Source organism: Pleurodeles waltl, chromosome 11 (assembly GCF_031143425.1).
Source record: "Pleurodeles waltl isolate 20211129_DDA chromosome 11, aPleWal1.hap1.20221129, whole genome shotgun sequence".
Lineage (NCBI taxonomy): Eukaryota > Metazoa > Chordata > Amphibia > Caudata > Salamandridae > Pleurodeles > Pleurodeles waltl.
The window spans coordinates 86,627,924-86,654,218 of NC_090450.1; the positions used below are offsets into that span (position 1 = coordinate 86,627,924).

Below are 26,295 nucleotides of genomic sequence, written 5' to 3' on the forward strand. Positions count from 1 at the left end.
GTGCATAGCAGTCGGTTCGTCTCTTGGGTTCTTCAGATTAGTTTGTAAGGTGGAGGCATGGACGAGGATTACAGTTGCACTTTAGGACAAAAGTAAGCAGTATTGGGCCCAGCAGTGATAATCAAGTGTGTACATGTGGAGGAAGGAGTGAGTTTTCATCTCTTTCTGGTCATTCGGAAAATCCGCCACCTGGCAAAGTGGTAGTGAGATAGAGCAGAAGGTTAAAACTTTGTTAGTGCAAGGATCTTACTCATAGCACATGCCCTTCTCTTGGGAGATTCTTATTCTGTTTGTGGAAGGCTGACCACAGGCACAGGTTAAGACAGTGCTTTGGTGATGTAGCAGGCTGCACCTTTAAATTCTTGAGCTCCTTATCGCAGGACTTGTGGTTTGATAAAGCCTTATTTTGGTTGTTGTCCTTCTATGAACTGTCTGCAATCGGTCTTTTTCTTTTGAAAGATGCAACCCACTAGAATTAAAAACTGTACACAGTGCTCCTGAGGAGGTCTCGCCACAGGTTCCATCCCACTTTCCCACTGGTTCCATCTTTCTAAAAAGATCCACCATTAACACTTATAATAAAGCCACTGTATGTCACCTTAGTTATATTATCAGCATTTGTAAAGCACCTTTTTCCATAAATATATCACAAAGCGTTCCCTGCAGCTGGCAACCTATGGTGTCCTTTAGAGCCTCTCCTTCCATCATGCATTGCTCCTCTTGATGTCGGTGCTTTACGTCTACCTTGAAGAAGCACACATATTGCAGATATGTTTATTAGATTCAAATGAAAACACTGAACCCAACATCCCTCTCTGCAATGTCAGAGTACTGGACCAGAAACTCATCACTGTGGCATCCTACTTATCCCTGCATTTATTAAACAAACACACACAAATTCACAGCTTAACGTTTTAGGGTTATAAATAACTGGGATTGCCTTAAAATAGGCATGAAGAATTATAGGAATACATCATTATCTAAGACACAGGCATCCTGTGGAGTTCAGATGCCACCTTCATCAAGGACAACGTGTCTGTAAGTAGGTTTTGAAATGCTGACATCTAGTGTGAGAAGCCTGCCTAACACCTTCATGGATGATTGAACAGATGTAGTAATTTAAGTGACATTCTCTAAATAGGTTTTGCTCACCTTCTAATGCATCAGTTGCTGCATCATAGTAGGAAAAAAAGAATATCAGGAAAGTGTAATCAATACAGAACGCATCAGTTGCTTATAAATCACTGAAGATGTGTAATGAGAACTTTCAGCACTGAAAACCTGTCCGATGAATAACCTTTGTTAGGAAAAGTTCAGAAAACTTAATTTGCACTATTTTCACTGCTGGCTTAGAATGACAATCGAAGGTAGCAGTGTCTCAGTCCTGGTCCTTTTGGAACAATCATTAATTACTTTGACACAATCGACATAAGAGTTCATAGGGGCCACCTAGAGGAAATCAGGGAGGTCCTATCTTTATCAGTCTTTGCTCTTATCCATGCCAGGTTCCCCCTTTACCTCAGCCTTTCACCCTATTGGTTGCAGGACTCTCTGCGACCTTCAAATTCTTAGGACTCATTGGGTCTATGGAGACTTCATAAACTCATCTTTTTCTGGAGTAACCAGAATTATATGTATCTGTTATATGTAGATGGTGCTTGCATCCTCCCCCTTCTTATAGGACCATTGGTCCACGTTTAAGGGATCCAGATTCCACCTCTTTGTGCTGGTAGTCCACAACAAGTTCCGAAACATCTGTATCAAATCTGAAACAGAAGTACACAACATCATATGGGAGTTTTTTTTTATGGCCCACGAATCTGCATGTGTGTCCTGTTTCACACCAGAAGTGAAGAATCTGTGAAGTTTAGTTGCATGTAATTTTTTTGTTTAAGAAACATCTTACACTGTATTATTCCTTTCCGGACATACACTGGCAATAAAATGGCAGTAAATGCCATCACTGCAGCTGAAATGGTCTATGGCCATACCTGGGATTCCACAAGTATGTTGTGAGCAAATTGTAATCGTCCTAATATGCACAATGTGAGTGGTGGTGCCAGGAAGTTTCTGATTTGCTCTCTGTATTGGGCCACAGTTGAGGTCTGAATTCAACTGAAATTTTGTACCCCCTTATTCTATTTTTGGAAAATAGAGTATAGCATGTTGACTATTTTATATGGTTTCCACTTTGTGAAATAGTCTATATTTTAGGGTTACATAGGATTACATTTTGCAATTTTCCTGTGCCGTAGTTTATGCCCTCCTTTCTTTGCCCTCTCGGTGCCTACCACCTGAACCTTTATTGGTGACAGAACACTCTGGAAATACTATTGGATGCCATACAGGGTAAATTCTGGTTCACATATTACAGGCCCCTGCCCTGGTAAGTTAAAATTAAAACTTAATTTCAGAGAGGGCAATGATTGATATTTATCCTCTAAGTGGCTTCAGTAATCCAAAAGCAGTAATATTTTTCTGTTTTTTTCCACCTCATGCTTCTTCTCCATGTCTGACCTCATCCAGTAGAATTGTGGCTCTGGCCACTCTTGCAGAGAGACGTAACTACAGCAATACCTTAAATCTAGATCTTTTGAGTAGGGGAGATGAATAGGAGGCATACAAATTGGCATTGCGAGGAGAATGTATGACTAATGCATTTGGGGTGCAAAACGAACTAGAACAGGAGCTGCACAGTCTGTGGTGCACACAGGTCGGCAGACCTGGAGCGGGGTTAACTGCATCAGTTGTGTGATATCAAATAGCAGGTGACCGAGGTCTGCAGTAGACTTGAAAAATACATTAAGGACTGTCTCACAAGGGTGATGAGGCTAGGAGGATTGTGGCATGGCCGCTATGGAAGGAGGGCCCGTAGATGCATATCCTATGCTTGAGTCGGGAAATAGGGAGGGACATCATAGACAAAACTCAAATAAACACAGCCGGCACACAATACGTTTCTGGGTTTGCTTGGGGCGCATACACAACCTCAACAGAAGTGCTCAGAACTTACCAGTTGAGAGCGGGAGCTGCAGAGGTTAACGGTGGACCAGTGCCAACAAAGTGAGACACCGCTAGCGTTGACAGAACGGCAAGAAGCGCTGTAGAACTTTATATGGAGGAAAATCCCTGGAGCCAACGGCTTCCCGGTGGAATTTTAGCAACTAATGTCTTCCCAGTTATTGAAGTTCTTATTGGAATTCTGCCTAGAAGCATGGAAAAAAGGAGTACTGAATTGAGTATGCATTACACGGCGATGGTGCTGAGCCCGAAATCAGGGCGGACTGTGGGATCCCCGCCCGCCTGTCCTCATACAGGTTTCTGTCCATGCTGAACACAGATGTAAAACTGCTCTGTAAAGTACTTTCTAGCAGACTGCTTAGAGTAAATGGATCACTCATACAACCAGACCAATAGGGGGTTTATAACAGGTAGAATCACTATGTGTAATATCAGGAGGCTAAACCATGTGATGCAATCACCGACTGATTCTCCGGCAGATGTCGCCTTGGCCGACCTGGAGCGAGCGTTTGATAAGGTGGGGCCCCAGTACATGTAGGTATTCCTGCGGAGCATGGGGTTTTGCTAAAAATATATTAAATCGGTGCAGCTGTTAGATCCAGACCCGGTGACTAGTGCACACTGGGCTGTAGCCTCAGATGTATGGAATCTGGGCAGGGGGGCTAGACATGGGTGCCCGCTACTATTTTTAGTGGTGGAGCCGCTGGTGTGCAGACGAAAATGTGGACATGTGGCATGATGGTAAAAAGCATGTTGTGTCCCTATATGCGAACAATGTCCTGGTTTACCTAAATAACCCAGCAAGGGCCAAGCCCTTGCTGCTGGATGAGTAGGACAAGTTTGCAGCGGTGTGAGGCCTACAAACGAACAAGCCAAAAAGCCACCTGTTTCCTCTGGGAAGACTAGGCAGGCCAGGAACAACCACCCTGCAGGAAATGGGGCAGAGATGGGAGAAAAAAAAAAAACAGGTATCTCAGTATATGGATAATGCATAACACAAAAACGCATTATGAACTCAATGAAGGGGGGATGCTGAGAAGTCTTGCACTATTGAACTATGGGTTAAATTGCTACTGTCACTTATGGCTCGTGTGCCGGTGGCCAAAATGATGTTCCTCCCTAGATGCTTACATGTTATTCAAAACGTGATGTACCCAATCCCAATAGCAGCATTCTGACAGCTAGAATAGATGCTCAATCAACTGGTGTTGGGCGGCAAAAGGAGCCAAGTGAAAATGGACACCATAAACTCCAATTAACAGAGGGTGGACTGGGGCTCCCAGACTTGTTCCTATACTGTGCAGCAACACAGCTGCAACACGCAGTCTGCTGGTTTGATGACGAGCCAAACTAGGAGCAGACCATACTGGCAGACATGCGTGGTCCTCATTCACTTCAGGAAGAATTCTTAGTGTTTGGGTGAGGCCCTTGAGAACTCCCTTATTTGGTTAGACACTTGGCAGAGGTCTGGCACAAGGTGGTCAGTAAAATCCTGAAAAGGGTTCCATTTGCTGACTGCCATTGTGGAAGCTGTGTCCTTCTCTGCCCTCCTGAGAGATATGTCCTACACCCAGTGGTGCGAGGGAGGTTGTGAGACTGTGTAGGGCCCATTACTATAATAAAAGGTTCACACCTTTGACAAGGCACAGGAACAGTGTGGGGTGGGAATTGACAGTTCCTGTAGTATGCAAGACTGGCCTATATGGCCAGCTAGGTGGGGACTGTATCCCCTGACAAGCCACAGAAACATAGCATGGTAACCCAACTAATGGAACTGGCTGGGTGTAAAAGATTGATTACTCACATGCACAAGGCTTTACTGGAGGACAAGGGGGGGCATGACAGAGAGGGCAAAGGACAGATGGGAGCATTTTTTTGTCAGGATGCACTAACGAAGCAGGGCTGGACGAGGGTTTGTGCAGATGTAAAGCTGGCATCTCCCAACACCAGGTTCAATCTAATTCCTTATACCTCACAGGCGGACTCGGATTGACCCTAACAAGCAAGTGGGAAATGGGGGTTATATTTGGTAGACTTTGTGAATTTGACTTGGACAAGCCGTGCTGTGATGAATATTTGAGGAATTTTCATGGCAGAATTATCACAGCAGAACTATTGTGAACTGCGACCCTCTGGTGGAGGGATCGGTTAAGTTGTGCCTATTTGGCATTCTGAAGTTATGGAAGTGCCATAAAATGTGATAATGCATGGTGGCACTCGGCTTGGTGTTACCTAAACAAAGGGTCACAATACACAGGGTAGCACCGCAGACCCCACAAATCCTTGAGTAGCATAAAGACCTACTGGAAAGAGCGATTGCAGACATCCAACATATAAAGTTAGCGAGAAGAAACAACAAGGTGGGACAAGATCTAGCAGAATACGTAGAGATGGACAGGATTGTGGAACAACATGGAGATGAAACACCTTGAGAGCCCACAGTGGGAAGCCTGGGATCTACATGATAAGATAAAAGGGACGGGCACCGGGGGTAGTATTCGGCGCTGTACAACTGGATGATACTGCACACCTAATGAATAATAATATAGCTGGGAAAAACAAGAAGATGGTTGCAATCATATTGCTTAAGCTATGTTTTTTTGATCTGAAAAAGTTAATAAATAAATTTAAAATACATAAATAAATCTGTAACTTTCTAAATCTTTCTGATACCAACTTCAAGTTGTATTTAAGGTGACTAGACACTTCTGTTTGGGCGCTCATAAAGTTAAGCATGCCTGGCCTCTTTTGGAAGTGCTTAATTGCTTTTCTATACAAGCCAGGTTTTATTTCAAGCCCCGATAAGATTAACCACAAAGGTATATTGGAGCACAAAAGTAGTTCTTTTTCACATACTTTTACATGCATTTGTGAACTGACCTCAACAAATCTAAAATGTGAATCTCCATGGAATACTGATACACAAATAGTACAAATAGATAGGACTGTGCCCTCTTTGAAGTTTTGCTAGTAGGGTGTGAGATGTGTTGGGGCCAATTCAAAAAAGCACGTATACGTAACATTGTAATCCTGTAGCACTACTTCCCAAATTCAAAAATGCTATTGAGAATTGGCCTCTATGTATCATTCAGCGATCAGTCAGTTCTGAATATTCCTGAATTTGAAAGTTTACAGTCCATAAACCCACATGGGCACTTTAATCTTCTACCTTCATCTTTGAGTATATTTCCCCAAAATGTTGACGGACAGTCCATTAAACTTTCAATGCATTTACACAATTCCTGGAAATGCAAGAGATGTCCGCTGGGCCGATGGTCAGCTCTAACTCTGGAGGGCGGAATAACCAGGCCATGACAGGAGTCTAGTACCCTGCCATGGCGATGGTACATATTCCATCCACCAAACTGTACATCAGGCCGTACTTCTTTGGTATAAAAGCACAGGCAGGAGCTAATGATCATTGCATGATCCCCACAGAACTCGAGTGGGCATGAATGAGATACATGCTGAAGCATTTTATTTCTGAAGAACTGTGCGGAGTTCTAGAAAATTCACAGAATCAACATGTGGACTAACAGGAAAGTAAAAACTGGGACCCGCTGATATTTTTTTTTACTGCCCCTTATAAAAAACATTGGGTCTACTATTATTCTACGATCATGACATCAACAAGTTTAGATGTCTGTTCTGAGCTTACTAGTTTATAGTTCATGCACTTACAAGCATTTCATCACAACCAAGTTCAGGTCAGACCAGGATGCCCAGCCAGAGCTTGACACAGAAGAGAGCTCTCTGAAATTATAAATATAACATATCAAAAGCCAGCAGGACAGTGCTGTGCTTTGTGTGAGCATTTTTTCTCCTGTATGTGGCTCCTAGTGGTAGTGGAGGCTGCATATTTATGAAGTCCTTGAGATACCGATTTTAGTGCTGCACTTGTTGGTGCTCAAGAACCCTTTCTGGTGAGAGTGAGAAAGTGTACAGTTCTCAATGGCCTACTGCGTGTACTGTTTGGCACCATAAAGACACTGGAATGCACAAGAGCTATGTTTATTTATATACAGAGAAGAATCTGCACTTTCAGACTAGATTTAATTTGAAGAACGCTACCACCCTGTTAAAACAGGGCCCGCAAAGGATAGATATTAGTTTAATCAAAATCTTAATCATTTCCATATGCTTAACTCCGATTTTTTTATGTCACATGATTGGTTAACCGCTATGAAATCACAAACATAGAACTATATGAGACATAGATATCATACTTCTGGTTGTGTTCGTTGTCAAATATATAGTTGAGTGAATATTTTAGTACACAGCTGATCCACAAAAGGTGCTAGCACTGACAGCTAAGTCAACGTTGGCTGTCCAATTAACTATACTTAGTACTTCGCAGATTCCTACCCAGTGGCCTGCATGAGTGCAATATCGCAGCTGCCCGAGTCCCACTAGTTATGCCCAGATGAGATCACATCTAACCAGTTCTTTGCAGTCTGCCTTTGCAGCATCAGGAGATGGTAAATATTGTTTGAGTTGAGATGTAGCAGATCGATCCTATATGTTACACAAATTGTGGCAAGAATGTGAATTTGTTTTGATTTAGACAAAATAAGTTTTCAAAACATTTGGCGCATGCTAGCATAATGTATTTGAAATGCTAGATTAAAGAAGTGCAACGATGGCATAAATATTGGTATTAAAGACCAAAAGCGACCCTTCATCAAACAGTCAAATAAAATAATCACATATAATTAGATCCTCCAAGATGCACCTTCGAATGTTTTAAAATGTGCATAATATGCAAAATGTATCCATTTCAGATGAAAAAAAGGGAACACCAGTAAATTGTGATATGAGACATGCACAATGGCTAGGGTGGATTTTATTGTTGCTATAAATCTAAGCAACCAAACACAAAAGCCTCAGCACATTTCTACGGCAAAAAAAACATTTGTGGCGCTATCTAGAAAGAGAGCTATCCAGGTAAAATGTATTGACCGGCTATTCTGTTTAGAAAATTCGTCCTGCCTCCACAAAGTTTTGTAATCTCAAGAAGCAGAAGCTGAACATTGGGTCATCAATCCCTGAAACTCTTCCACTGTGTCTCAATGTTTTAAATCAGATCACTTGATCTTATCATCTTGGCTTCTCTGCCAGATTTCACCACCTATACACACACACAAGGAAATATGTTCGAGGAGCAGATGGAGGAACATCAGGTACAATTTTAAAAAAAAGGACGTCATAATATTCTGCCATATCAAATACCTACTATATTCTGTCACATTTTTCGAATGATGCTTCGCTCCACTGAAAAAAATGTTAGGAATCAAAATTAGACGTAGGCACTGTTCTCATTACACAATTAAATGCTATTGTGAAAAAAAGTTTTAAAATACTGTATCTCAGATCATCAGATTCACGTAAACTTCCGGCAAATTTTGTTAGAGGCTGTGGTTAACTCAAGACTAGATCATGTTAATGCCGTCCACGCAGTCTCTTAAAAAGGATACTGAGCATCAACAAGTTTTAACAATATCAGTGTCCAGATATTTCTAGGGGTGGAGAAAAGTCTTATACTACAGAGGGCCTGAATTCATAACAGTGACTGGGGTCAAAATGAGAATTTAGGATTAAGGTCAAGTGCTGTCGCGTGGGCTCTCATTATTCTAAATGAGACTACTGGATTTCTAGGTAGCAGGATCGATAACGGTGTGGGGGACTGAGTCTGACCCACGTGTAAAGAACTCGGTCACCCTAAATCCGTTTTTTGCTCCGGCTAACTAGCAGTGCCTCATTTCTCCCATGTGGAAGGAATGATTTGGCAGCCGAGCGCATGACATCTTTGGAACTTCTCAGGGAAGTCGTGGTTACTCAGATCCAAACCAACTCTCTTATTTCCAATATGATCTCATATACAAATGACAAAGACAGTGTAAGTTTTATATAATGTTTTAATAAAACGACTGTATTTTAGATATTAAGGCGTGAGCCGCAATAACCAGAACGATACAACACAGTAGGATTGTGATAGTTACCAGGAGAGTAAAACATAAAAACAAAGCTATCATATTGTCAAACAGTTTCTACTCTCCCTCTGCTTGTTCTATCTAGAGCACAGCATGTTAAGCTTCTAGCTTGCCTATTAGAATCACTATGGGGATATCAGCCCTCATAACTGAGCAAAGACCTGTGATCTTGGTTCAGCATCTGCAACGAGGCAGTCAGCGTCAAGTTGTGGTTCCCTGGTCGGAATCTCCCTCTTGCGTGTACTGGGACAAGGAAGTGATTTTATAACTAACATGTCAGCGAGATCACAAAATGTCCCTACGCAGGAATGCCGAGTCTAAACTCTTACCACGTCTATCGGCAATGTACCAGACTGTATCCTTGACTGAAGCACAGAGTAAATATGTTATGGAGAACTCCAGTGCAGAGTAGGCAAAACAGTGTGCTATGAATAAAAAACAACACCGTAGAACTGGCTATTTGAAAAATAACAGTACGAAGCCTAATAAAAAGCATGTAGAGCAAAGTGCACAGAGGCTCTAAGCTATTAGCAAATGAATAAAATATATTCAGGGCAAAATGCACAAAGGCCTAAAGCCTGAAGCTAAAGCGCAATGAATACGTAAAACTAACCACACTACAGTGCCTTGTGCATGTATCTGTCTAAGGACTGGAGTCATGTGATCTTACAGAAAGAATCAAGATATGCCTCGGATAGACCCTTTAGGCCAGATGTATCAAGAAACCACTTTGCGAATCTCTAATAGCGATTTTCAAGAAATCGCTATTTCTGATTCACAGAATGGTATGCATCATATTTGCGATTCGGTAATAGCGATTTCTTAAAAATCGCAAATGCTATTACCGAATCGCAAATAGCGATTCTGAGCCCATTCGCACCTATGGGCCTGTAGGCCCATATCTGCGAATTTTTTGCATTTCCCAAATTGCGAATTCTTAACTGGAATTCGCAATTTAGGAAATGCAAAACCCCAGGGTGCTGGGGGCTTAAGGCCCCCTCTGCTGCACCCCAAAAAATATTTGAGGACATGTAAGGCGCACACATGCCAATTTTAAAAATGCATTTTTAATCCATTTTTTTAATTTGCACATGGTTACCACCAAATTGCGATTCCTTAATGCCCAATTCGCATTAAGGAAAAGCTTGATACATGTGCTTAAGAAATCGCAAATACGGATTCCTTATTTGCGATTTCTTATTTAGAGAATTGCAATTTGCGATTCTCTAAATGGCCTCGCAATTTTAAGGAATTGCTATTTTAGCGATTCCTTAAAATTGCATAGCAAATTCCTTTCACATATAATGAAAGGCATTTTTGCATTCGCAAACGGCCATTCGCACCGTTTGCGACTGCAAATTCGCTTGATACATCTGGCCCCTTATGTTGGCAAAGAATGACTGAGGCAAAGACCCAGATAGCAACTAAGAGCAGACATAGCTTTGACGTGTCTGACCTACAAAACTGTAACTCCCCGTCCCTTCAACTTAAATCAAAGAAAAAAGAATCTGGGAAATTTAGAGTGTTAATTACAGTGTATATCTTTAATACTGCTTTTTAACAATAACATACTGAATTATTTCTTCTTCCTCTCCTCCGCCAACCCTAATTTTACCATTTAGCATGGAAGACCAGACCCTATACAATGTTAACGACATACAGTGTAAAATAGTGTGCTTTTTAATTGCCGTAGAGTATTACAAATACTCCGGATTAAGTGTAGGATGACAATGGAGAACAAATATTTTCTCAATCCTTTCCTCCAACAAATAGTCCAACCCAGCCATTCTAATCATGAATTAGTGATGTTGATTTCCATAACTTGCTTGTGTTACGTAAATGAATGGACTGAAATCATGCAATTAATTGTGGCTCTTCTCCAAAACCTAGCCCATTTATTTTATTAGATCAACCACGCTGTTGGAATTGAGTTCAAACTCCATGCAGTTACAAAACTGTGCACAATGATTTTGGAAATTGTCCAGTTACTAACATGACAATTTTGGAAGGCCAATGGTCTTTATTGCACAAGTCCGGGAAAACACATTTTTATAATGTTTGTTAAAGGAGTTAGCCTTTTAACTACTTTCGGTCTGGGAACTATCGAGGAGAATCAGTAAATCGTAATCTCCACGATGATACCTCCCCAAAAGTATTCGCTCAGAATTAATAAAAGGGAATATATGAATTAAATGGAGATGCTTGTATCTAAAAAAATATTTCATTGTTTATTTTTTCATATTTCAGTCAAACATCAACCAATTGTATTCTATGCAATTATTTCATGTATTGGACATCTTAAGAAAATGTATTTCACATTATTTTACATATTGCACATTTTAGAAATTGTTTTCATAATGTATCCTTCCTATAAACAGAGACAGCCATTTGTATATGTGTAAGAATTTCCTTTAAGGCAAATGTAAAATGGATGTATTTTTTAACAAACTGCAAAACTCACTGTAATAATAAAGTTTACAATATGCAGTATTTTGATTTGAGCTGTTTCACAAATACCATTTTATACTATAGCATGTTTCTATAGTCAGTACAAAAAATCTTTCTTGAACTCATATAACCACTAAATACTCAATGCAACACAAATGTACCTGTCCGTTTTTTTATTGCGTCACTTAAGACTGGCATTTAGAGAATTCCTATGCGTCTGAAGGAAGTAAAGTAATCTGTCCAGGTTATAAAGTGGTTTTCAATAATGTGCCCAAATGGGTAGAGTCAGGATTGTAACCCAAGTCACCAAGGATCAAAGTTGCTGAGAAACTATATCACTACTTTTTCCAAGTGGTCATTTACTGACTGAATGATTAAAGGGGCCACACTGAGCATGCACTAATAATTAACTAGTAATGGGGCAAATATAATCATGCAATTATGATTAAAGACTAGTGCAAATCTGAACACTCTAATCATAATAATTCTCAACATACTGTAGAGATCCTTGACATGATGAGGCTCACTCCAATGTATTGAGTGCACTTTTATAATGATGGTAAGCCTTGCCATAGAGAAGATGATCTTGTAACAGTTGTGTTGCCCACCCTTGGTGTAATGTTTGAACTTTTTCATCCGTCCATGCACTCATCCATCCATCCACCGAACCACTGCCACATTATCCCATTCATCCATTCACCAACACAACCACGCAATCGATGCTAAATCACTTTCACTTATAAATAGCCCGACTTTGCCAAGGCGCGTCAATATATATGATGGGTTGCTGTACATAGGATAAGACGTTAACTCCCTACTCATGGTAGGAGAGTAACACCCACGAAAGACTACATGAGAGGGCAAACACTCTTAAATGCAGCCTCCAATTAATGTGACTCTTTGAAAAGTTCTATTTCAGTACAAGCAAACGTCTATCAGTACCAACATGCCCTTTTGTCAAAAGGTATGATTTGAGCTATACCAAAAGTGGCAATCCGTTGTTCCCCATATAAAATAGAGCAACAGAGGCAACATTAATCATATTTATTTAACATGAAGCAGCGCATTCCTCGGTTTGAAGCAGCAAATAATGTGTTTTGCCAAGGAAATTATAATTGGACCTTGTTTAGTTTATATGTGTTGGATAAAGATGACTACTCAATAGGCCGCAGACAATTTACTGCTGAATGTGCTGCAAAACGCATGTATCACACCTGCCCTGATGTCCTTACATTAGTTTCCAGCTGTCTGAAGAGTAGAATTGAGAAATGTGCATTATTCCTGAGTGTTTATGGCCATAGACAAGCATTCTTGGTTCGAAAAAGTTCCCTCCAATAGCTATTCAGGTCCCTCCCCTTCTCTGGATCGGTGCCTTCCATGAATATGGAAATTTCATGCAGAGAGTGAGCTTTCTCAATTTTTCATTATGTTACTGTGGAATAATCTAACTCTGTCCATCTCAGCGAGAGGATCACCTATTGTTTTAAGACCTTGCCGTTTCCACAATAGGACTTCCTCTTCATGTTCTCAGTGTGTGTGCTCTTGACTCTCACCTATGGCCAGGGATGTGGAATTCCTATCTTGTTTGGGGTCAAGGGCAACAAGTTTTTATGTTTACTTTGTCCTTGGGACAAGTAGGCCCAACCCTCTGCAGCACAAACCCTTTGGCTGCCTGTTTACAGAGAGTGGAACTCTCTGCAGTTGAGGTAATGTGTTTCCAAAAAATAATGCTGTTCGAACTTGTATTTATGGTTCGTTAATTGAAAGCCTTCATTATTAGGGTGAGTGCTGTAAATAATTGTTTTAAGGTCACACTTCACTACTGACGTTGGTTCCAGTACCAAAAAATAAAACTTGTATACACATGTTTGAAAAGTTTAGGCTATGAGGCTAAGTATAATGCTCCCAGAATGCTCTCTGATTAGATGCAAATTAAGTGTCATTTAGTAAAATGTTTTGATGCATGCTAGTATTTCCCAAAAATATTTCTAATGGAAAATCAGTGTAACCATTTTCAACACGATTATTGGGAGCATGAAAATAAACAAACACTGACAAAGCCAACTGATCTGACATATTTTTATAAGTCTTTTAGTTTCATCAATGCGTGTCTTGTTTTGACACGGCTTTTGTAACACTTTATTGCTGTGGGAGCTACCAGGCCCTCAAAATTGTAACAAACACTGGCAAAACCCCCCCAAAACGTTTTTGAACTCTAAAAGCACACGTTGCCACCAGTGGCATAACAAAGGCCCCGCAGCCGCCCTCCAGGGGGCCCCTTCAGCACAGCACCTGCCCTGAGTGAGTCTGGAGAGGGGGCTCCTCCATGTTCTTTGCAAAGGGGCACCCTCCAGTTTCGTTACGTCACTGATTGCCACTGTAGTTCCTGACACTGAACAAAACTACTTTGTGTGCCAATATGCTCCTTGTGGAAGAGCAGAATGCGATCACTCACAGTAAAGCCAGCCGAAAGAGAGAGAAGTTTAATAAAAACAAAATGTCTTTGTTAACACCAGACCTAATTAGGGACCAAGACCCACATGTAGGTAGCTTTTTGCATGTCGCAAACAGCGACTTTCGCTGTTTGCAACGTGCAAAAAGCACATTGCGATGCACAAACCCAGTTTTGTGATTCGGTAACCTGGTTACCGAATCGCAAAACGGGTTTGCGACTCGCAATTAGGAAGGGGTGTTCCCTTCCTAATTGCGACTCGCATTGCAATGTAGGATTGTTGTGCGAACGCGGGCGCAAACCAATCGCAGTTTGCACCCATTTCAAATGGAAAACGGGCTGCATTAAAAAAAAAAAAAAACTGCTTTATTGAAAAGCAGTCATAGACATGGTGGCCTGCTGTCTCCAGCAGGCCACCATCCCTGTGAGGGCCGCCATTCGCAAGGGAGTCGTAAATTGCGACCCACCTCATGATTATTCATGGGGTGGGCATTTGCGAAGCCCTTGCGAATCACAGATGGTGTCAGGGACACCATCCTACATTCGGATTTGCGACTCGCAAATTGCGAGTCACTCTGACTCGCAATTTGCGGGTCGCAAATCTGAACCTACCTACATGTGGCCCCAAATTCTTAAAGAAAGTCACAAAAGTGCACCCATGGTATATGTCGTATTCCTATAAAATATTTGTGAACTGTATTTTAGCATGGGTAAATACGCATGTGTAGATTTGCTCATGTGAAAATCTATTGAGCATTTGCAAGTTCATTTTCCCTCCAGCCACTTTCTTCCCAACCCTGGAAGAAGTTCTGATTCTGCCATTGTCAGGAGTAAATGTCCAACCTTTCTTATTATGGGAAAATATTAGAGAGAATCTGGTGAAAATCTTTAAAACATGTAGGTTTGCAGACTCAAAGGCATTCCAGCCCTGGAACTATTGCTTACTGCTTCCTCCAGCCCCAGTATGCAGATCTGCAGAAAGTTGGCAAAATAAGGAAATTGCTACAGTAGGGATTGAAACTGCAAGTATTCAAGCCCTACTATGGTAGTAGCCCTGGATAATCAGAGAGGCTATTATCAGAGCTCTTACATAATGAGATTGCTGCCATAATTTGGCGCCACACTACATGGCACCAAAGGGACAAGTAGATCTTGTTACAGGACAAGTAGATTTGAGAAGCAACCTGTCCCCTGGACAAGTAGATATTTTAATAAATTCCACACCCCTGTATGGACATAGCACCAACGGGCCATTTTGATTGTAAGTAGTGTGTCCATTAAAACTGCACTAATGTAACAAAATAATATATATTTGAGCACTGCCACCAGCTATGGTTCTTCCTTATGGATGCCAGGGATTTGTCCACTTTGATCTCTGCTCCTATTTGATTATACCAACAATCCCTATTAGCATGCTATTTGCGGTTGGTATTATCCTGAAAAATGCTGACTCTTACTGCGAGGGTCAAGCCGCAGTGTCAGAGAAGCTGTAAATTTGTCCGATGGCGGCGCATAGGGCCATTAAAGAAATTGATCAGAGAATGTGAAGTCCAAGCCCTTGAAAGTTTGACACGCCTCAGCGCACCCCACCCCTGAAAGATCACCGGCTGCCACTGACTCCCACCATATTCTCTGTTACATGAAGATGCTAGATTAGCTGATGACTGAAAAACAACAGAGTTTTTCCAGCTATTGGCTCACTGTTGTGGAACAGGAAAAAATACCATCATAGAGGCAATACCTTCTTGCTACTGACCAAAAGGTCAATATTGCCACCACCCTCAGCCATGAGTGGCTCCTGATATTTGCAGTACCTTCAAACCTATGGATTTAAAGACATTCTTTCCATGCTCATGTAAATTATCGAGAGGCACTCACCCTTCTCAGGGTCCTTTAAACGTGCTTGAATGTGCTCCACGCCTCTTTGCACTTCTTCCTCCTTGCATACGTTAAGCTGGACCGTTTGCATTCGGCCACACTTCATGTTATCCAGCTCCCTTGCACCCTCATGGCCTTTGTCCTGCGGCAGTGAAAGAGAACAAACAGATCATGTCTGCCAGGAGCCACCTCCAGATAACACCTGCCTGTTACAAATAAAAGAGGGTCTTCCAACTAAAAACTCAATATCATTTGCTTTCCAATAAGCCATTGTAGGGTTTATTATAGGTGTCTCAGATCTGTTTCTGAATTGAACATACTCAAGATATTGGAATTGTGCAAATTTGCCTCCGAGTTTAGTATGTATAGATCAGTCCAGAAAATAATGTTCTTGCGCTTGCCTCCCAAGCCGCCATCAAAATAAAACCTCTCTCCTCTAATTCAGTGATGCACCCCAGACCTTCATTGTTTAACTCATCCCATACAGCTGTGCCTGCTCTCCAGTTCACGTTTGGTATCATAAAATGCTTGATGTATTTGAAAGCATATTCCTGACCTTCAGAGATTCACGTGGCATTAGTTATAGACAACATTGCCTACAGCCTATCTCATAGGACAGTCTATCCGCATTTGATACAGATATGTAAAGTGATAAATATATGATAAAATAAAATAAACATAATACAGTGCATTAGAAAACATACAATGTGTTTTGCGGAAAACATTGTTAGCTGCATGTTCCCTCCTGCAGAGCAGCTGCACTGTTTGCTGATATACTCTACAGAGAGTTGATGCACTTACCTTCAGAAGGCACCCGGCAAAGACGGTGAAGCCTTTGGAATGCAGGTGTTTGGCCACCGAAAAGCCAAATCCAGAGTCACAGCCAGTAACAAGGACACCTTTGCCGTCAACCTCAGGACAAACATAAAGACGCAAAGAGTTTAGAAATACTTGTAAAAGATTTTAAAAACTCATCACCATCGACTCGGTCATTGATTTGATGCTTTATTTTGTAAGGACACACTATGACTCCGTTTATATGTGTAGGGAACTACAGAAGAATTATTAGCAATGTGATAATAACTGATATTTTTCATCCCAACAAAATCTTGAAATGCTGATAACTAATTTTTGTCTGCTTTTGACTCGTCCAAAGGCACTCAATATAAAGCAAGCTGGTTCAGCGAGTTAAGTGTTTACTGCTGTGGTTTGTGACTGATCTGACACTTGCAAATTCAAACCTTGGAAAGGGAAATCAGACATTCACACTTACCAGTCAAAAAGCGAAGTACGGTCTTAAATGTATATAAAATTATTTAGATAAACTTTGTGCGGGGAACAGAGTTGGATATATCTAAACATGTAGCTTCCTGTCCTAGGAAACCTAAGGGAAATATTGTGGTAAGAGCCTAATGTTAGTCTATTACATACTATAAGAAAGAAAAACCACTGGTAATGTAACTTGGGTAAAAAAAGTTATGAGTCACTAGAAAATATGGCACATCCAGTGACTTAAAACAGAAAAAGGAGAGAGGGTGAGGGAGAGAGAGACGGAAAGAGAGAGAGAGAGAAAGAGAGAGACTTACTTACTATTAAAATTCCAAATATGTTTTGAAAAAGTGATCACTAGGAAGGATCCACCAAAGACAAATATCCCAAAACAGTTAAGCTACCAAGAATTTTGCAGAAGGGGAGAGAAGATGTAAAAGGATGTTTTTTTAGGTCAAGCCTACTGTAAAGCGCAGGTGCTGCCTGTTTTGAGGCATGTTGCCGATGACCAAGAACACAGAGGGGCTTGGAGACTACCCATCACTTGCCACTGGATGCCTTTACGTGCCACTCATTTGCCTGCTTCATATTTGTGCCCCAGATTGTCAGTACTGTGTTTGTGTCCCCACACCATTGCTGAAGCCAATAAGTAACAAAAGTGAGACCGACTGGCTTTGCCAATGGGTGTTAAACAGAGATGACGTTTCCAGCGGTGAAGATTTAATGTGAACAGTCCAGATGTGTTTCAAGCAACCTTTTAATACGAATGTTCCAAGTCTCTATTCAATCCCAAAGTGAGGTTCTACAACTCTTTTCGATTTTGGGGGCAAATAAGTATTATGGCTACAGTACAAAATTTTGCAGGGATCCCGAAAACTGCTAAAGATCACTCAGTGTGCATAATACTACACAACTGCCTTCAAACCTTTGCTGCAAAAATATTTACAAACTTTTTATAAACAAGATTGGAGACAATATTAACCCAGATAACAACCCTGATTAGGATTTTTCTTAATGAAGACACACAGACAAAAGACACTTGAGAATGTGTCTAAGTGAATACATCACCTACTCCTAGAAGAGTCAGAAGAAGCCTCGTGCAAGGTCATGTAGAGACGGCATCTGACAGATGACCCCTGACAGGGTTCATACTGTTTCCCAACTACAAGTAGATCCATGATCAATTAAATGTGGAAGTAAGAGAATGTTCATACGGATACTTAGCATAAATGTTCACTGAATGAAGATAGTGTCTTTGGCACTCACTATAAACCTGTTCATCTTTTTAGGCGAGCGTGCAAGCATTTTGACTTGTTGTAAGTATTGTGGGCTTTTAACCACGCCCACAGCACGCCCCTCACTATCACCCATTCATGGGCTTGCCTATCAAAAATCTTTTGTGATCATTGGTAAATGCTTTACGTTTGTCCACCTTTGCGGCGGTTTTGTTACCACCTTGGACACCGACCCTGTCACATGGATAATTGTATGTTTGCCAATATATGACTGAATGCCAGCAAACTTCTTTTTCCTTTTGTGTCTCTCCTTCGCGCTCAGGCTCTTGGCGGCCATTGCGCTTTGAATTGGCTCGCTTACCTCAACTGTTTTACTTTTCATTTTCAATTTATGTGGCAAGAAAAGTCCAATTAGGAAGTTACAACGCCAATAGCTCTAACTCGAGCAAACATGAGACCCACTGCATTGCAAACTCCTGTTTTTAATGGCTGACTGATGATGGGCCAAAACTGAGCAGTCTGCAGCAAGCTTTGCGTAAACACCACAACTAAAGGAAGAGCAGTTAATGAATATTCCTTCGAAATTAGTGACACATTTGTACCAGTGCAGGGTGAGAGTCCCAAAGAAGTACTCAAATGCTTTATTGAAGTTGTGTTAAATTGAAATAAAAATGAATAATTATTGAAAGGAAGCAGGAAAAGAGAGAGAGATCTGGTCAGAAAGGACAATCTACAGCTAGCTATACTCAATGCTGATCTTCGACATCAGGACTTCCCAAAAAAACTGATCCATCAAGACGTCAAATTATCAGTCTCTTTGGAAATACAGGTTACAAAAAAGCATGCACGAATGCCGAATCTGTCAGCTGGATTGAGCAAGCGAAAATAGTTGTGAGATATAAAGCACATGACAGAAAAAGCACCTTGTACGCAGGAGTTCACGTTGAGACTTAGCCTGACTTCAGGGTTTGACCAAGAGTGACAAATTTTTAGGGTGTAAACAAGGGAAGGGGACTGCAATTATTTGGGGGGGAGGGTCAAATTATGCGGCAGGGTTGAGTAACTTATGCGGCAAGAAAAGGCAAATTATGCAGGTCATTTTGTGATAGTACTACGTCATTAATTTGCCATTTTTAAGATTGTTAACACTGTCTGGGCATTAACCGTACCTCTTTAGTACCATTTTAACACCCAAATATAGAAATAAACTACAAAAGGTGACCAGTCAACCTTTGCAAAGGGCCTTCTACTGCGCAGCACACGTTTCACCACGTGTTTACTAACTTTTGAACCGTCTGAGCTAGAAACACATTTTTTGTTAAAAACTACAGATTATGTGGCAGATGATGGATTATGTGACAAATGCGGCAAATCTACAATTTTGCAAAAATCACGGAGACTACACAATGGCATAATTCCAGTGGCCCTGATACAAGAGGAACCCTTTGTGAAGGAAAACCATTCTAAATACATGCAGCCCAGCTGTAAACCCTCATACTCTAAGAGCCAAATGGTGGACTACTCGCAAACCTGAAAGGTAAGCAGAAGCGACAGTATTCAAAAGCTGCACAGAGCAGACGTGCAACAGTTTCTGAGCATTGCTGTGCACATATATGGGCATAAGGTACCAGGCGGAAAAGCAGCATAGGTAGCTCCATAGTACTTGAGCGCTCAATTTCAAGTACCCAGCATGCAGTCTGTACCTAAAAGAGGAGTAGAGATTTTTCCATCTGCAGTGCTATGAATCCGTAACCTTAAGGTGTTCTAGCTAAACCACAATATCCATGAAAGTACGATGAGCTGAAAATATTTCAAAGACAGAAAAAAAGGAAAATTCACACAAAATAGTCATATTTAAAAAGAATTGATTTTTTTTAAAGCAGGAAACAGAACTAATCATTTCACTGTAAAACGTTCTCTACCGTCAAACTATGAGGATGGCTGTAGTCCCTTGGAGTAATCTAATTTGAATAGATTGCATGATTTTTTAATGCCTGCCTTCAGCTCCATGTTATCATGAGAAAAAGCTTTTTAAGGCCCCATATCCAAAAACTGTTGAAACGTACTGCATACATATAGCAAGCAAAATGTGCTATCACAAAAAGGTTTTTTCCAAATTTATGCAATGAACCTGAAGAGATACATTCTGATCTGTCTTTCCCCTTTAGTCCATCCCATGGCATCCAGAGACAAACGTCTGCCTCTGAGGGGTGCTATGCACGTCCATTGTGAGATAGCCGATAAGGCGATACACGCTGCTGATACACACCTGCTCTTGTTGGCTTGCATAAGACCGCCTGTCACCTGAGGACAAGAAGGGAGACCCACACCTACAAAGGAAAACACTATTTAGGCAAAAGGTCATCCACGGCACAAATTACAGCGCGGCGCCCCACAAAATCCCACGTAAACAAAGCATTCTGGTGAAAGGTCACTCATATGTCAACAGAGACAGATGTCTGCCTAGAGGCCTTTTGCTTTACTAACTAACACACAGATTAGCAGCGAATGGACAAAGTCGCTGCAGCTCGCTAAACTACTTTCCACATTTTTGCAGGCCACAAACAAGCCCACAATATTAGGGTACTAAAAAGTGAATAATGACTTTGCCGTTTTTTTTCCTGAACCTCCACGAAGGTAGGTGTGCTGCCCCCACATCTTGGGTGTCAGTGCCATTTACAGCCCTGCAAAAGGCTGATCACTACAGAAGTGGCAGATGCAGCTGGCACAAGCATTTGGAAATTACCTCCTCAGTTAGGCACCCAGACGAAGGCTAAACTAGATATACCATTCTGCCTCACCCTACCCTAAAATATGAGGAAATTAAGTGTAAATATTTTAGGTAAGCAATCAGGAACAAGACAGAGGTTATAGGTTCTAGTAGTCCGTTTACCTTTTCTACAACACAATGGGCAGGGAGAGGTTAAAGAGATTCAATGGAGATAAAAAATAAAGTTAAGAAAGAATACGGTGATGGCCCCAGTTGCAGGGTGGGGTTCAGGAGGGCTGTGGTTTAGCAGACTTGGGAACAAGCAGAAAGTAATACAGTGAAGTGTGAACGAGGGGGAGAAGGAGTTTCTGTTGGTCTTTTGCAAGTCACTAGTTGGTCAATATCTGTAGTATGAATTGCCATTTCCAATGGGGGTCTCATGCCTAAGGCACTATTACACTCCCACTGGGAAGCCAAGGAACCCTTGACTTTCCAGGCCTAGCAGTGCTGAGCGGCCAAGCCTCGGTCAAGAAGATGTTGGTAGGTTTGGAATCCACGCACCATATGACACTATTCATACACGCTAAACATCAATGCTCAGTTAGAGAAATACCTTATAAACAGAATCTGGTTTATATGTGTAGGGAATTGCGGGAAATTAAAGTAAAAGAACACACAAAGGTGTTAGAAGCTGCTGTCTGATGCCTACGGTCTGATTTCAAGTGCTTGGGTCTATACTCATTGTTAGTTTCTGGGACAGGGGATGCCAAGGCCATAGGCTTCGGGTTTTCTCCAGCCTTGATACAGCAAGCGCCACACTCTAGATAAGAGAAGAGATGTTCGACAGATTGCTATACTAGGTCTTCAAGGATTATGACCAGGCTGCTTTGGTTATAGTTTTGCTGCAGTGTGCATTGAAGGAAGGCTGCTCTGTGGGCCACAGGCTGTGCTGTTGTGCCCCTAGCAAATATAAACACTGACCATGAGAAAAAGTTGGATCACAAATCAAACTGGAAGGACTTGTTGCTGTAATACAGAGACTATCTATAGCCACTGGGTTGTCTAATTTGTCAAGGTGTCCAACCTCTGCCAACAGAGGGATACCACACTCTGTTCAGGGGCCAGTTAATGCTTCATGTGGACCTGCAGATAGTTTAGAGAGCAAGGTTTTGCAGGAACGAGAATGAGACCCTATGGGTATGAAACAAGGGTGTTTCCACAGTTGTGGGTCTGTATCTAGGGGCTTACTAATAGAATTCAAGATTTACAGTGTTGGGGGGGGGTAGGCACACATGTCCTGAGGGACCTACTAAACTGGTGACAATGCAGCACCCTATTTTAGGGATACCTAAAGTAATCATTGGTAAAGACAGATAGCTCCAACAGTTCAGAGTTAGGTGAAGCCAGCAATATGCAATAAAAAGATACTAGGACCTTGATGAAGGAGGGAAAGGGAGGAGGGAAACACTGATGCTTCTCTGAGACAAATGAACTACAGATACAGCTACCCTGCAAAGTCAAAAACAAGTTATAGTGGCCCTCTTAAAGTCACAGTACCTTTAAACCATGTCACAGACCCAGGAGTTTCTTATCAGGCTGTAAGGTAAGTATACAAGGGGCAGACCAGAACAAACACCATCCTACAGTTTTCAGTTTGCTGAATGGTTCAACATTGAACCATTCATGTTGTAGAATGGTTCAAGGCTGGTCTACCTCAGGGAGGTTTCAGATAACTGTGACTCTTGGACAGGCTCTCTCCTTGAGTAATTCTCCACAATGAGGTCATTCAGCTAGGACTTGGTTTATCATCCTCTTTTTCAGGATGCTCCTCTCCATCCTGCGATATCTAGCTCCTCATCTCCTAAGCAGGGGCGGGAGTTTCAAACTGCTTCTCAACATCATTCTCTCAACTGGTGATGGAGAGATCCTTGGAAATACGAAATAAATAAGGGTTACAGGGCTCCACAGGTATACAGTGCAGGATGCATCCTTGAAGTCTTGCAGGCGTTTTAGCAGTTTACAATCTATGAGGATAGAAAAAAAATGTCCAAAGGATGACTACTGGAAAGTCATTGGTCGGACATCTTTAGTTGGGGAGAGCTCCTAATGGAGAAATCGGGGTCCTGAGCTGTTGAAGTAGACAAATTGGTGTAAGCCAGGTGATGTTGCAGGGAATATCCTAGGCTCCATCAGGTTACAGCCTGTTGGAAATGGCCCTTTTTGCAGGGTTATCCCCAAACTTTTTGCCTTCTTCCTCCTATTTTTTGAGGACCCTGGTCTCACCGACGCCATCATCGGGCGAATTCACCGAGCCGCTGCTCGCACCGCGACCTGTGGGCCCCACACTCCGGCCTCACACCGCAGCTTGGGCATCCCCGACGACATCCCTCCTGCTGACACCGGCGCCGATGCCTGCACTGTGGCCTGTGGACACCACTCGTGAGGAGCATGAAGCACAGTCCCGTCCCACGCCGCAGCCCCGGTCCACCGGCGTCAGCACCATCGTCTCCAGTGTCGTCACCAGGCATCCTTGCCTGCACCGTGGACCAGATGTATGTGAAGCCATCTGCACCAAATTATGGTTGTTTTTCCAATACACAAACCAGGGCAAGTGGGGGTTCTCTGTCCTGGCATTAGAACCCATGACACACTTGTTACGCCACTAGACCTCTGCACTGTTAGTAGACATTTTACCAACAGTGTTGGGCATCTCAAATCCCCACCAAGCTATTCTGGCAATAATAAATAGGGGTCACTTTCTCTGGGCAGTGAATTTGCAGGCAGGGTGTCAAAACCAAGGCATAATCAAAAGATCCTTCTTATTTTTAATAAAGCCAGTAATAGAACATTGTTGACATGGTTTCCCTCTGGAAGCAATGACATTTTAAGTGTGCGTATTACAACATATAATTCACTGGGGCCGGGTGACTTTTTACAATTTGTTATTTGACTTGTGGCTAATCAAACCCACAAAACGTTTCTTACCATTAACTCAACTTCCTTACCTGATGACATTGTTTTTCTCCTTTAAATTCAGCTGTCTGATTGGCGCATTCGAAAAGGGACGCAATATCCTCGTGGCCAACATTTTCACACCTGTATAATCAGCACCGCCTCTTTCCTGCGAATTCTGAAACAGCGCAAAATAATACTCCGCATTAGATGCACATTCTTCTAAACGGGCTGTGAACAATGCTAAGCTGTCTCCCTTCCTCACAACAGGAAATATAAAAACACAGTAGAATTCCCATAATCCAATGGTCTTCAAACTTTTTAAAGATGCTCACCCAGGGAAAAGGAAAAGGACCAGAAACACCTAACGCCGAGGGCGGAATCTGACTGCAAGGACATGGGGTACACCCTGAACAAGTTTGAAAGAAAAGTCCAAGACAGAGGTGGTTGGAGAGCCCTCGTTGATAGCTTATTCCCCTGGTGGGCTTGTAGGCATACGTACCCAGTCTAAAAACAAAAGAGTGAAAAAAAAACCTAAAAAACACCAGCACCCCTACCATGAAAAACAGAAATATTCTATATAACTGGCAGCTTTTCATATATTTAGCAATTTCCACTTTGTTATGTTCTGTTACCCCATTTAAAAATGATATTAAATAGATGATTGCCAACATGCCAGTACCAGCCTGGGTACTTTTAAAGCGTAGAATTGTCCAAAGACACTTAGAAGTTTATCCTCCTGCCCGCACTTTGACACCTACTTTTAACCAGGATATGAGTAAAAAAAAAGACATTATTGATGGCCCATTACAGAGTGGCTCACTGCCCCTCTGTTTGCGGCCACTAAAATCACACCACTGGTTTAAGCTTCATGTTTGCCCCTGTTCCCTGGCACATAATAAATTCTCCTCTTGGCCAGAGCCTAATGCCTCTCTGCTTCCGACGTTTTATTGACTAGTGTACAAGAACCAAATCTTGTTACAAATCTGAAGAGAAACTGATGGGATCCTAAGCCTATCAAGGCTTTGCAATCTCTCGCACTAGAAAAACAATTCTCACAGACTGGAATATAGTGGCTTACTGCGTAAAGACTGCTGGAGTTTGTATTAGAGGCCCACAATGTGGCAGGGAATTCTGGTTTTCTGTACCCTACACGTTATTATAATAACATCAGCTTTACTAAATGTATATAAATATTAGTTTTTATAACATATAGCCCAAACACTGCATTTACTGTATGTACTGTCTCATATCATCAGCGTTTCATACCTACTCCCACATTCTTGAGTAAGCTTTGAGCTCCTGCATGCAACTGTTGACAAGTTGGAAGTACAAAGAGAGAATCTGGTTATTCAATTGGAATGCAATAGTTTCTAAATCCTTGGAACCAAAGTTGTAGGTGGGGGTGAAATAATAATAATAATAAAGCACTTACCTGCCGCTGACGCTGCTGGCAGCTTCGGTGTTCCTCTGCTCCCGGCAGTCCATGGGCCACACAGCACAGGCTCCCAAAGTCCCCACCCAATCCAGGCGCTACTCCCATGCTCTTACCGAGCATGAAAGAAGCACCGGGATTGGCCTGAGCGGGCTAGTTTGATGCTCGCTCACAGACAGGGAGCCTATGCCTTTTCTCTACCTGGCTGTGCAAAACAGCTGGGTTGGAGAAATATAAGCATGCATATCTGTTTGGCCGGCCTAATATAGCCGGTCAAACAGACATGCACAATTACAAGTGCCCACGACTTCTCCTCCCAGCTACTCTCAAGAGGATGACCCGGCCCCGCCCTAGACTTATGTCAGCTGTCAGTGAAACAATAAAATTATAATAAAAATGTTTTATTACCATTTTATTTTCAGCTGCTGGCTTTGAGCCGGAGGTAGCGGCGCTCCTCCGCCATTACGGAGGAGCTGGCGCTGCATAAAGTATAGTTTGGTGGGGATAATGTCCCTGGGATGAAGACACTGTAGTCAAACATAAAGCCTTGTAACAAAGGTAATGTTAATTTATAAATCACAATGGTACCCAAGGGTGTCCTAGCACTAAGCAGTCAAATCAAGGGATGGGTCACTAGGTAGCACAATGAAAAACCAACAATTGGGAAACAGTTTGCTCTTGTACATGCCCAATGTATACACTGCTGGAAAAAAAAAAGAAATGCAAATAAGACACATTCTGATTTTTTGACAGTCAATCTAGACCACGTGAGGTTTGCAAATGAAACGTAAGTGCTAATTAAAAGAAATCTTTCTTTCTATAGTTGCATGTTCATTTAGCCTTTTATGTTACTAATGAATTATGCCAGTACCAGACATTTAATATACCTCCTACCATTATGGCTC

The 26,295-nt window shown here is 41.9% G+C and overlaps 1 protein-coding gene across 1 annotated transcript in view; it reads right to left on the reverse strand.

Annotated features, from left to right (window-relative positions):
• BDH1 (3-hydroxybutyrate dehydrogenase 1) overlaps window positions 1-26,295 on the reverse strand; it is a 63,850-nt gene that overhangs the window by 26,294 nt on the left and 11,261 nt on the right. Inside the window, exons 2-5 of the mRNA XM_069213157.1 lie at window positions 24,009-24,133; window positions 20,563-20,623; window positions 16,591-16,701; window positions 15,790-15,931 (exon numbers count right to left, since the gene is read on the reverse strand). Coding sequence (XP_069069258.1) covers window positions 15,790-15,931; window positions 16,591-16,701; window positions 20,563-20,623; window positions 24,009-24,091 — 397 coding nt within the window. The 5' untranslated portion in view covers window positions 24,092-24,133. The remainder of the gene's footprint in view (window positions 1-15,789; window positions 15,932-16,590; window positions 16,702-20,562; window positions 20,624-24,008; window positions 24,134-26,295) is intronic.